General features: G+C 30.4%; 1 protein-coding gene across 4 annotated transcripts in view; it reads right to left on the bottom strand.

Moving 5' to 3' along the window:
* The window catches only part of Ku80 (X-ray repair cross-complementing protein 5 Ku80), a 98,271-nt gene extending 87,628 nt beyond the window's left edge, over window positions 1–10,643 (bottom strand). For 2 of the 4 annotated variants that reach the window (XM_035362812.2, XM_035362813.2), the window contains exon 1: window positions 10,493–10,642. In XM_035362812.2, the coding sequence (XP_035218703.1) occupies window positions 10,493–10,507 (15 nt within the window). In that variant the 5' untranslated portion in view covers window positions 10,508–10,642. Of the gene's footprint in view, window positions 1–10,492 lie in introns of all 4 variants that reach the window. The other 2 variants (XM_035362810.2, XM_035362811.2) reach the window with 2 other exon arrangements.
* Between the last annotated feature and the right edge of the window lie 2,395 nt (window positions 10,644–13,038).

The following is a 13,038-nucleotide window of genomic DNA, read 5'->3' as shown; positions in this document are numbered from 1 at the left end:
ATTTAGGTTCATTCCAAATAAAATTTACCCCTTTTTTGAGTTTTATTTTTAAAATTTCTATTTTTAAATAATTTTTATAAATTTTTCGAAAAAAATTTTGAGTTATAGCCTATAAAATTTTTACCATCATCATAAAGTAGGTGTATTTTTAAGCATATCTGCAAAAAATTAGACTTTTTTATTCAAAATTTTTTAAGATATACACGAATTTACATATTTTCGCGTTTTGAAATTTGGCATCTTTTCTTTGAGCGATAATAACGCCATATGTGGTCTATGGATTTTTGTTACACTAAATTGCCACAGCTATTTTTAACCTTAAATTTCAAGTCAAATTTTACGAAGAATTAATTATATGAAATTTTTCCCCACAATAAGGCGTAATAAATATTTATTAATACTATATGAAAATCTATTTTTTTAAATTATAGATGATATTATTCAAATTTTTAACAATTTTTTTAAATTTCTCTCATTCTTCCTTTTTTTTAAAAAATAAGAGTACATTTTTCTAAGAGTAAATTTTTACCTTCGGCGTTTTATCGTCTGCTACTTTACTTCATTTAAATCGAATTGTCTAAAACTGACAATTTTCTTTTTTATTTGAATTTTATTAAAATATTTTATGACGTTAACTGCATAATTTATTTCTAAACAAACTGTTGCTTTTGAAGTGCCTGAACGAGCGGCAGATACTATCATCCATATTTTTAAAGCACAGTATATTTTTATAGAAACATAAGATTTAGAATAATCATTTATATAAGTCAAATTATGACATAAACATACAACCCTCTAGAGACTGAATTAGTGGAAGTTCAATGGTTATGTAGAAATGATCTGCAGCTACTTAATGGCTGGTTAAGTCAGCAGCTTCTGTGGACAAGTAAGAATAATTATATAAACGACTCCAACATTCTGGATTCAATTAACAACGAGGATACGATGTTTATTAAATGAATTTAAGAAGTTTTAACACACAAAAATTCGACTCATTTTTTATCCTAAAATGTATTTTTGTGCATAGCGTATTTTCATTATATCCTTAAAATTCTAATTTAGAATGTAATTATCAAGAACTGAATCCTAAACAGTAGTAATATAATAAGTAATTATTACGGTTATTAATAAATCCTTCTTATAAAGTAATTGCAAATATTTCAAAAAACTTTCTGTTTTAATGCAAATATTTTTTTATGCAAAATTTTTTATTTTATATTAATCAAGATTGCACACGATGTTATTTATTTGCACTTCAATTTTTACCGTCAGCTCTAGTAGAAGTTACAAATCAATTATATTAATTAAGGATCGGCTTGGATTATTTAATTATGGCAAAGCACACGAGGGCTATCTGCCTAAAGGGAGGGATGCCTTCGTGGAGGACTTTCTAAGGTAAACTGGCTCGTATACACGTTACACATGGGGAAAACCACTAAAACGCCCATGCAGCCAGCCCGTTCACGGGATTTGAACTTCCGACCGAACTACCAGTGCTCAGCGTCTTTACCGCTCGGCCGCTGGTGGACTATTTAATTAAGGAATGACCATCTAAATTTAGAAACAGCGTACCGTAACAGCAATTAAATTATTGGCGCCGTATCTTTCATGTTACTCCCGATTGGCAAGCTACATGATTTTTAATGAGTATTCGGGTTTTGTTAGTAACTTCATTTGGAAATCGCGCTTAAACTAAGTTAGTTGGTTATTTGAACATAGAAAAAACATGGGAGCTATTTGGTTAAGATGCTTTCATAGAGAACCTTTGTAAAAAGAACCTAGAAAACTACGAAAACCAACCATGCACCCTGGGTTAGACTTCGCAACAAACAATTAGTATTTAACAATCTTCAAATGCTAGGCAACTGGTGAGGCTCCAATTAAATCTCATTTAATATTTTATTTGTAAATATTTAAAATATTGTTGTATACTTAGACACAAAAAGCAGAATTTAAGTTTTGTTAACTCGTTAGTAAACTAGCCGTAGTGCAAATGAATATTCAATTTCTTTTGCAAAAATTGAATTCACTTAATATTCTTGGAATATGAGCTAAAGAAGGAACGTTCTCGGAAGATTAAAGAAGTGTTTAAATCCAGTGATATAAGGTTTGTCTTACAAGCTCAGGATCAAAATGATTCTGCAATTGCCCCAGTAGTTGACTTGTGGTAGTAGGTTGTAAATTAAGCAGATGACTTTTAATCTTACGTTTTCAGTCAGACAACGTATTCCAAATGTTTTGTATTGCATGATAATGCATCTTTTCATTATTCAATAACCAGTCAGAGAACCGCTTGTGTTCCGAAAATAAGTGTGTGTACTCGATCGTCCTGCATGTTTTTCAAATTTGTCTTCTTGTGATTTTTTTTCCTTCACAAAAACTAAAGTTGCCTCTCAAAGGAAAGTTTTTTGATATTGAAGAGACAAAAGGAGTATGACATCTACTTTTAGAGGCATGTCAAAAACAGATCTCTACAAGCCTTCTCTTCCATTACATGTTGTGCAGTCAGACAAAAAGTTGCATCAGCGTAAATTCTATAATCTATTTTTCTTACACTCTGATTACTTTACTAACATACAGTGAATATATACTAAATCTTTTACTTCAGCTTAAGTAATTCGGAATTTTTGACGGAATTGTTGTCGGAACTAGGACTTAGAAGATAAGTCAAATTAAATATTTCGATAACCCAATAAATTCAAGGTTGAATTTCAATATTTTATTTTCGAAGGGAGGGGAATTTTTTTCAGTTTTGGTCCATTATCCTAAGTATATTTGATTCGATTCATTATTTTTCCATAAAAGCGAAAAAGTTACGCATGGTATACATATAACGCATAGCTTCAAATTAAATTTTAATAATTTACAGAGTGGTTATAATTAAAGTTCCACATTAAAACGGTCATAAAAGTGTAGTGAGAAATTCGTCCATGTAAGTGAGAAATTCATCCGTGAAAACCACGAATTAGCGATTAGAAAATGTGAGATCCCAAATCACTCGCACAAGTGCGTACAATCTGGAAATCGTTTTCTTACAGATCGTTAATTTGTATTTTTGAAGCCTGAATTCGGCCCTAAAACATGAAGATACTGATTCAAAAAGCTTTTAATCGATTTGGGCCAAAGAAATCCCTCATGTTATCTATCTAGTTCCATTGCATTCGATTGCATAGCAGTCATTCCACACCGTTTAGTGTTGAATGACAGCTAGTTTAATAACTGAACCATTTTTCTCTGAAGAGCAGTCAACAGCTGGACTACTGTGATTGCAGCTCACTTAGAGTCAATGTTAAAATGTTTTGTGATACATGAACTGCAGTTAACGTGGCATTTTAGATACTACTATTTTTATGCAGGGCTGGACCCCACCTCACGTGTGTTGCACAGTAACTTAGGCAACATTTCACGAATGAACGTCTTACAGGCCAACACTTCCCCTCTTCCCACCAGTCCTCAACCTCTGTGACTTTTAGCTATGGGGTTTTCTCAAAAGCTCTGTTTATGGTGATAATCTAAACAGTTTGGCAGAAATGAAAAATGTGATACACCGACATGTCCGTAACATTCCTCCTGATATGCTAAGAGCTGCTCTTGAGAATGCAGTAACAGGATTTAACTTGCTTTCGGAAAATGCTGGACGCTACATTGAACGTGCTTTGTAACACGTTTCGGAAAATATTAAACACATTTTAAACAGATGTTTTCGTGTCTTATTTCATTTATCAACCTTGTATACAGTGCCATTTTTCCCCTGGTGGTGAGTTTTTTAACTCTTTTTTTTTTTTCCGCGGAAAATAAATTCCCATAACCTCCTTTACACGATTCTCAAGTCTGATAACATTTGGTACGGTAATTTTCCTTTTATGACCATTTCTAATTGGAACTTTAATTATAACCACCATGTAAATTAAACTTTATAAAAATTTAAGAGTTTGGTTCAAGTCCCAGCTTTAAAAAATATATATATAAATATAATCTTTTATATTAATTCTCTTAGAAAGAATGTTTTAAGAATCTAATTTTTCTCTCGCGTTATAGATTGTATAAAAAATGATCTTGAGAATGATCTTGATGAAGAATCGGGTCACTCGGTGGTACAGAATAAACCCTGCTGGACTATTTTATTTCTTTGTCATTTAGCAAAAATCTTTTAATTAAAATATGTATCCTTTGGACTTCGCTTTAAACTTTATTTATAGTTAAAATGACTAGAAAATGAAAAGCTGTCTTCAGCTGAAACACAATTCATGTAATTGATATTTTAAAAAATTGACAAGAATGCAAAATTTATGGAAGTCTAGCAATCGCAAAATCTTAATTTTCTTGTGTGTGCACTGAAAAATAACTGTAGAAGGAAAGAAGAAAATTAGGGAGAAAAGTAAGCAAAAATTTGCAGGGAAATTTTGCTGTCAAACATACCAAGATATTTCAAAAAGTTGGACGCTTTTGAATATACTTTCAGGATATTTCAAAGAATTTATGTGTTCAAAGAAAAAACACTTGGACGTGTACACCAGCAAATACCATCAATTGAGCTTGTGGTTAACAGAAAAGACAAAAACGATATCATTGCAGATTAAAGTGAAGAGCGACTGGTTTTAAACTATATGGTTGTATAAATTTAAATTACATTATAGAACACCATATCGTATCATAAATGGAGAATCCCATTGTTTTCTCATTCGAATTATTTGAAGATTCAGGAGTTTATCCAGTGATGTATGTGGATGTCACCTAAAGATGTTTTTTTTCCTCCTGATGAAACAGTGACCGAGCGGTAAAGTCGTTGAGAGCTGGTAATTCTGTCCGAGGTCCGAAAGCCGCGAACGGGCTGGCTGCATAGGCATTTTCGTGGTTTTACCCATGTGTAACGTGCATGCGAGCCAGTTTCCCTTAGAAAGTCCTCCACGAAGGCATCCCTCCCCAAAACCTCTTGATGAAACCAGTCTTTCCTTTCATCTCATACCTTTAAAATGTTTAGCCTCTAAAGACTGATAAAGGCTCTGACCAAATATTGATGAAATGGATTGAATTGGATTATTAAGTTACGTCAAAGCAGGGGTATCTGCCTAAAAGGAAGGATGCCTTTGTGAAGAACTTTTTAAGGGAAACCAGCTGGCATACACGGTACACACAAGAAAATACATGAAAACGTCCATGCAACCAGCCCGTTTACCGGGATTCAAACCCCGGAGCAAACTACCAGGTTTCAGCGACTTTACCGCTGGGCCGTTTGTGGGCCTTTATGAAATGGAAGGCGATAACTTTATTTAAAATGATTGTCAGAAATATCAAGATATTTCGAAAATTTGGATACTTTTTAATAAACTTGCGGAATGCCTAAAGAAAAAGAGCAAGAATAAAGTAGAATGCCTGAAGAAAAAGAGAAGAAAAAATAAATTTTTGGGTAAAATTTAGTATTTGTATTTTTTTTTAATCTTATGATATTTGATTCTTACGATTTCAAAAATAAAATATTTGACTAAAATATGAATAACATTTAAGAAGCCAAATGTAGGATAAAATTGTGTAAAGCAATGGGCACAATGATAAAACTGTTTAAAGCAGTGTATGCAAGTCATGCTAAGTTAAAACGTCGCAATCCTAAGTTAAATGTCTCTCTTATTTATAGATATATATCTTTTCTGAACGGAACATTGAAAGGCGTGTTAACTGTGCTTTACTGTATTTTCTCTTTCAATATATGCAGTTTTCAAACGCATCGTAGTCTGGGTTACAAAGTATTCCTCCGAAAGAAACGCAATTCAAATAAATAAAATTCTGGAAAATTTATATTAATAAATATATTAAAAGTGCTCAATTCGAAGGAATAAATAGAAAATTTTAAAACAATTATCTGAAGAGACAATGCAACACAAACAATTAAAATAAAAGTATAAGAATTTAAAAATTACCTAAAATAATAACTATGACAAAAAATATATATAAAGAAATGTATTTGAAAAAAATAAACGCTGCACCTTTATTTAAACAGCTCAAATAGGTAAATAGAAAATTTTAAAACAGTTATTCGAAAAAAACCATGCAACTTAAACAATTAAAATGAAATTCGAAAAAGAAAAAATTACTTAAAATAATAAGTTTTAATTAAAAATATAACATAAAGAATATTATTTGGAAAAAAAGAACGATGGTGACTTTTTTTCCGCTCACATGAAAGGAAACTAGGTTGCCATATATTAAGAAGGTCGCCAAGTGAACTATTCTTGGCGCAAACTGACAAAAAAGTGCCAACATAAATTTGTGAATTTCTCCGTAAATTTCACTCCAAAATTTACAAAATTTCATATTTATGCGTAATTTGAGTCGTAAAATCCAAATATGTAAAAAAATTGGCATGTTATTTCAGAAAAAGTCCGATTTTATGTCAAAATACCTATGTTAGAATAGTGCTATATATAAATCTAATATATATCCTATGTCGCGCTTTCGAGACATGAAGAACGCAATTTGAATTTTGTCAATCGGCCCAGTAGATCGGGAGATGTAGGACTGTCTCATTTTTTTTTTTTTTTTTAGCAGTGTACATTAGGGGCTTCTGTTGCATGATTTACATGTTTCGTTGCATACACTACATTGGTGCATTGTACGGATATTATATATTTCGATTTGGGATAATTACAACACAAAAACTTAAAAAATAATGATCACCTAAATCAGGGATTGCCAACCTGCAGCACACATGACACAATGAAGTTTTTTCCACAATGGCATGCAAAGACTTATTGAAAAATTAAAAGATTTTAAAAAGTAATAATACAGTCTGTATGAACTCTGTCGATAGATGCATACATAAACACATTAGAATAAATATAATACTTTAATTTCTCAACAAGATGTTTATTGTTACCCAACTGAAATCCAAACCGAAATTACTGACCTACAGTAGCATACTGCACTGAAAAGCAAATATAAGGAACTTATTTCAACTGCAAACGATCGAAATCAAACGATCAAATTTTTTAAATTTGTACCAACAAGCAATTTTCCAAATTTACACAATTTGGTTATCAGTTATTATTGTAGGTTTGGATCAACATATGTTTGTGAACAAATGTTTTCTGATATGAACATAATAAAATCAAAATATGGTTCAAGATTAATTAATATGCACCTCAAACACATAATTCTGTTAGCATATTCAAGAACTAACCCTAATAATAAATGATTTGTTAAAAAACTACATATTCAAAAACCACATTAATTAAGTACTGACTGTTTAATAGTTATTTAGAATTAAATGTTTCAAATTATTTCATACATGATCTAACGGACTGGAACTTTAAAAATGTTTAACAACAATAAACCCTTAGTTTATACGTTTGTTTTATTTATTATATTATTTTTTAAATGTTTACTACTCTGACTTAAATGAAAAAGTGTGGTATTTGCACAAAAATCCTATAATCACCAATAAATACTACTTTTTTCCCCTTTTCACATTTTTTAGTATGTTGGAAAAGTTGGAAGTGGCACGCATAACTTTTTTTCAGATAGTGGCACTCTTCCCAAAACGGTTGGCCACCACTGACTTAAATGACAGTTAAACACAACACAAATAAATCTTCATGCACTCAAATACATGTGCCATTTGCATACGCATGAGTTGGCCACTGTTGCATATTTATTTGAAAATATGCCAAAAACATGGCAGTTCTGCAGAATGTTGAATGAGATATAGATATCAGAAAAAGATACCTGTTTCTAAAATTCAATAATGACATATAAAATTATCTTCAAATATTATTTGATAAAATTACTATTAATTAAAAGGCTATTTAATAAAATATATATATATTTTGGTTGATCTTTGGATTATGGTAACTTGGAGATTTTTTGGCGAAAATTTGGCGACCAACTCTGCTACAGCAACCCTCTATTTTTTTTTTTTTTCCGCCGCCATTTTGTCTTCACGAAGTAAAGACATGTTTCTTTTCTTTTTATTTACTGAACACTTTTTCCAACAATCTACTAGCCAAATTACACTTATACTAGAAATTTTATCTAACAAAACTACTTAATCATAACAAATATTCACTGCAAAATTGGGAAAAAGTGCACAATACCATACTCCTTGCGCATTTTTCACAATAACACATACACATAAACCATTATGGCATTGCGCACACTCTTCACTATATCCATGTACACTGCTTTTTTCTCACAAATTAGAAAAAATTCACGAAAATGCATGACAATTTTCTGAATCTTTAAACCCGGTAAAAAGAACATATATGAAATTACATTATCGCGAAAAAGTATATACCCTTTCCAAATATGAACATTTCCATGCATAAAATAAATAAAATATCTAAAAACTTTTACCTCTAAATTATCTATTATATTATAAACGTCACCAACAAATTCATACCGCAAACATTACAAATACTTAGTGTCGAATATTTAAATTATTTCCATGCACGTTTACTTCAACTAAAACGTATACCAAATTCCTACAAACATAAAATTCACAAAATAACTATCATTTAATTAAAATATCACTAAACCATGTACACGTCGACTTATTTTAACTTAAAAAAACATCCCAGAATTGCACAAAAATGGCATTGCGCACACTCTTCACTATATCCATGTACACTGCTTTTTTCTCATAAATTAGAAAAATTTCACGAAAATGCATGAAAATACTCAACGTATATTACTCAAACATATTCCAAAATACTACAAACATATAACTCACAAAATCACGATCATTAGATTAAAATATAATTAAATTAAAAAACACTACTTAAAATATAAATAAGCACATACATTAAATTAATAAAATTAGATTACAATCCTAATTACTTTAAACTAAATCATTGCTAATAACAATTTTCAAATAATACCATTTTAATTTATTTACTCCTTACATTTAGAACAATGCATAAAAATAATATCCTCAAATGATTAAAAATATTAACTTGCTAATCTTCTTCAGAATCTTCATTACGTCGCTGCAGTACTACTGCTAATTTCTAAATCCTAAATCCAGTAGTCAACTGGAAGTCTATTCACCAAGTAATAAGAAATTAATAAAATTTCACCTATACTCAAACTACTTTCAGCAAACCATGTACCCTTCCTCACACTCCTTTTCACAAAATGTCCATTTTCACCATATTTCTTGCACAGCCATTTAAACTTTTAATATCCTTCCTTTCACACAATCTCAACTTATTATTATTATCAGATAAACGCATTAAAAATTTAGAATTCACTTTACATAGCGCCATGCAATCCGAAAATTAATCAACACCATTTCACACAACACACAATGAAGCTTTTCCAAATTAACCTCCTTTTCCGATTAAAGAACTATAATTCGTCCATTAATGTCACATGACATATCTCATGATCTCTCATTTCCCTCACACAAAATAATGCGTAATCGGAACTGAGTGCTTCTCACATTATTACCAAAGTCCTAGGTAGTAACCTTTATCGCCTCCAAAATGTCGCCAAACTACCAGTTACCATATTCCAAAGATCAGCCTATATTTATTATCCATGCATATAAACTGTAATAAACAGTCTGATAGGGGTTAAGCATGTTCTTACCTTCAAATTAAAGAAGCAGAAAGATAAATAAAAAATTTATATGAAAACCCCTAAACTGAATACGCTGAATTTAAAACCCACAGGCATCTGTTTGATTTTTGGCATATTTCGTATTATCTAGTTTTAAATATTTCTTTTTTCATAAGAAGTTAATCTGGTTATGATTACTGCACCAGTATCGACAGTGCTATAATTAATTTATAAACAATCTCCATCTTATATCTTTTATATGAAATATTCCCAGGAAATTAAAATTTCGATAAAACATAAAAATGTTTATTTAAAATAAAAAAGGGAATCATGTCTATGCTGTACGTAGTGTTGGTGCTTACAGAAACACAAGATTAAGACCTTATTTAGTAATTGAAATGGTTACTTTTCATACATAAAAAATGCTCGCTAGAGATACAATTTAATTCCATTTAATGCCAATTAAAAAAAAACTCAGAATTGCAGAAATCGGAAGATAGTTCTGGAAACAAACATAATATTGATTAGTTTCCACTGTCGATTTCATCAATATGACGTAAAACATTAAATGGTGTTAATTAAACTCTTTATTTATCACAATAATTTGACATATATCTCAATTTTAAGATTAAATACATACATTGAAATCTATATCAAACAAAGTGACGGTCTCATGATATTAGGAAATGAGACCGTAATACACAAAATTTGAAATTCGTGTCTATGTTATGCTTTGGTGCTGACTTAGGGATCATGCAGAAATTTCCCTTCGAATAGGGTACGTTTCGTCACCAAACAACCGATACTTGGAACATTATCCTCAAATATTATGATTTTATTGGAAAACACATCTAATCTATGCATGCTCGAAAAATGAATCGCAGATAATGCGTATATTACAACAGCCAAAATTTTGACAAGAATTAATTTCTAATCTTACCTTCGTTACCGCCATAGTTTTTCTTTAGAATCGTGTAAACGGTTGCCGTTTCTTCTCAATGCCGTGTCTTAAAAAATATGATTCGTCTCAAGCACCGACTCAAAATTTTATAGATACTGTTATATTTCTCATCTTAGAAATTTTCGCTTACAACGTCTTTTTTTTTTTTTTTTTTTTTTTTCTTTTTTCTAAAACTTCCTTTTTTCCTCCCGCTCATGTTTTTCGTCTAAAGAAACTTTCAGAAAAAAAAAAGTAAATGCTACTTATTTATTTATTTTTGTAGAACTACATTAGGCCTTAATATATGAGACAATTTTTCAGTGTTTTAGAAAATTTAATTAACTTAATTAACAAGAAATTTAATTGCTTGATTTATATGAATGTTTCAATCATGTAGTTGTGCCTATTCTACTTATATTCTAGGGATTTCTGAGAAGAACATTCGGTTAACATTCTTTTTCTAAGCAATGAAAAGCAAATTAAGTTGTTATGGATTATTTTTATAAATATTTGTGTCGTATCTAAAATTTTAACTAACGCCATGGTTTAAAGATTTTCCGGTGTTTTCACTTTAAGTGGCAACGTGTGCATAAGATAAATTAGTCCGTCACAATTATGTACAGACACACGCCAAAGGTGTACGGAAAAGTTTACCGTGACGTCACTGGCTTCTGGATGGGTTACAATATTTGGCTTTTTATCATGTTTCGCGGTGAATTATGGCAAAGATTAACATTTTATCGTGCGATGTAAACAAACATCGAAGATTTCTTGTTAGGGTGCAAACGTTGTTGTAGTCAAAGAATATCTTAGATATTCGTTGTTGTAGTGTTCGCTTATTAATAAATTTCTTCTGGTGATAATTCAGTTAAAATCACTGACAAAAGTTTGATAGAACATGTGAGAACTTCCATTGCTGTGTTCTTTGAATTAACATTTATTTCCTGCTAAACGTGTTATAAAAAAAAAAAAAAAACAATTTCAATTTTTAATATCTCTGTTAGCACTTCATATAATTTTTTTAGTGGTATGAATAAATTTTGTGCATATTGATTTAAAACTATTACCATCAGGGATACAAAACTGAGTTTTTTTTCCTCTTACGAAAGCACTGAAACTGTTTAATTATAAAAATACTATTTTAATACTGAATTTTGAACGCATTTTTTCTGTTGATAATTTAGTTAATCGTAAAATGACTGTGCTTTCGCATAATTTAACATCATTTGTGAAGTGAATGACACTAAATTTCAGATGTGATGATTTTTTAAATTGTTTCTGCCTCTGAAATAAAAATTTATTCTAATGTTTTGCGAGTTTTTAAGTGTATCAAAATGTCAATGTTCCATCGGCACTTGTGCAGAAACATGGGAAATTGACTCATCGTTTGTTGTAATTATTATGTCATTTAATGTGAGCAAATGTATTTGATTTTTTTCTTGATGAATTTGAAATTATGAAAAAATAACGTATGGTGTAGATGATGACAGAAATTTTTAATGAATGAATTTAGAAATTGTAAGATGAAAAGAATTTTACCTTTGATCTGATTCACAACTGCATGTCACAAAACATACTTCATAAAGTATGCCGAAGTTTTATTCCTTGCAAAAAACATGATATCTATTATTCAAGTTTGTGATCAGAGAATTATTATAGAGCAATCAAAGAATATGATCTTCGTGAGGTGAGCTGTATTCTTCATAATGAGGAAAATTTGGAATTTTATTCCTTGCAGAAAACATGATATCTGTTATTCCAGTTTGCGATTAAGGAATTTTTATAGAGCGATGAAAGAATATGATCTTCGTGAGGTGAGCCGTATTCTTCATAATGTGGAAAATTTGGATGAAAGTGCAAATGAATTAATAAGGACTAACCTCCTTGGTGTATTTTCTGCATCTTCTAAATACATATTTTGAAACCATGTTTCAGAAAACACAATAATAAACTGTTTTAAGCAGGATAACTTTTACTGATGGCAAAATCAGTCACTTTCCCAAACAGATCCAAGTACAAAATATGAAAAAAATGTCTTTGAATATGATGATGAGAAAACTTTCTTACTTATTATTTCTCAAAACTGTCTCACCCAGTGCTCATAAACTGTGTATGAATGTATTTTCATGACAACTGCATGCTCTCCACTATTATTGAATTTTTAGCTCTTATTTCTTAATAAAAGTCCTGTGGAAACATGCAATTTTATATTTCTATTATACAACCATTTATTTAGTTAAACTGTATTGCAATTTCCTTGGGCATATTTCTCATCATTTAATATTATGATTCAGTTTTTGCTATCAACACAGATATGGACGAATGTAATGATATGCAAAACAGTGTGTGCTTTTTTTGTAGAAAATGCAGTCGAACTTTCCAAAGAGAATAACCTCTTACTTAAATAGATTTGTATTATGGGAGTGGTTATCTAAGGAAATGTGCTATTAGTGATGTTCTATTATCAGCCATTATTTTATTTTATATCAAGTATGCTAATCATTCGCAAAGGACCTCTTCACATAAATTTTCTCTCCATTATACAT

Source organism: Stegodyphus dumicola, chromosome 1 (assembly GCF_044657685.1).
Source record: "Stegodyphus dumicola isolate Sdum_Otavi_A_Nest chromosome 1, ASM4465768v1".
NCBI lineage: Eukaryota > Metazoa > Arthropoda > Arachnida > Araneae > Eresidae > Stegodyphus > Stegodyphus dumicola.
This window is presented reverse-complemented; position numbering and strand designations above follow the sequence as displayed.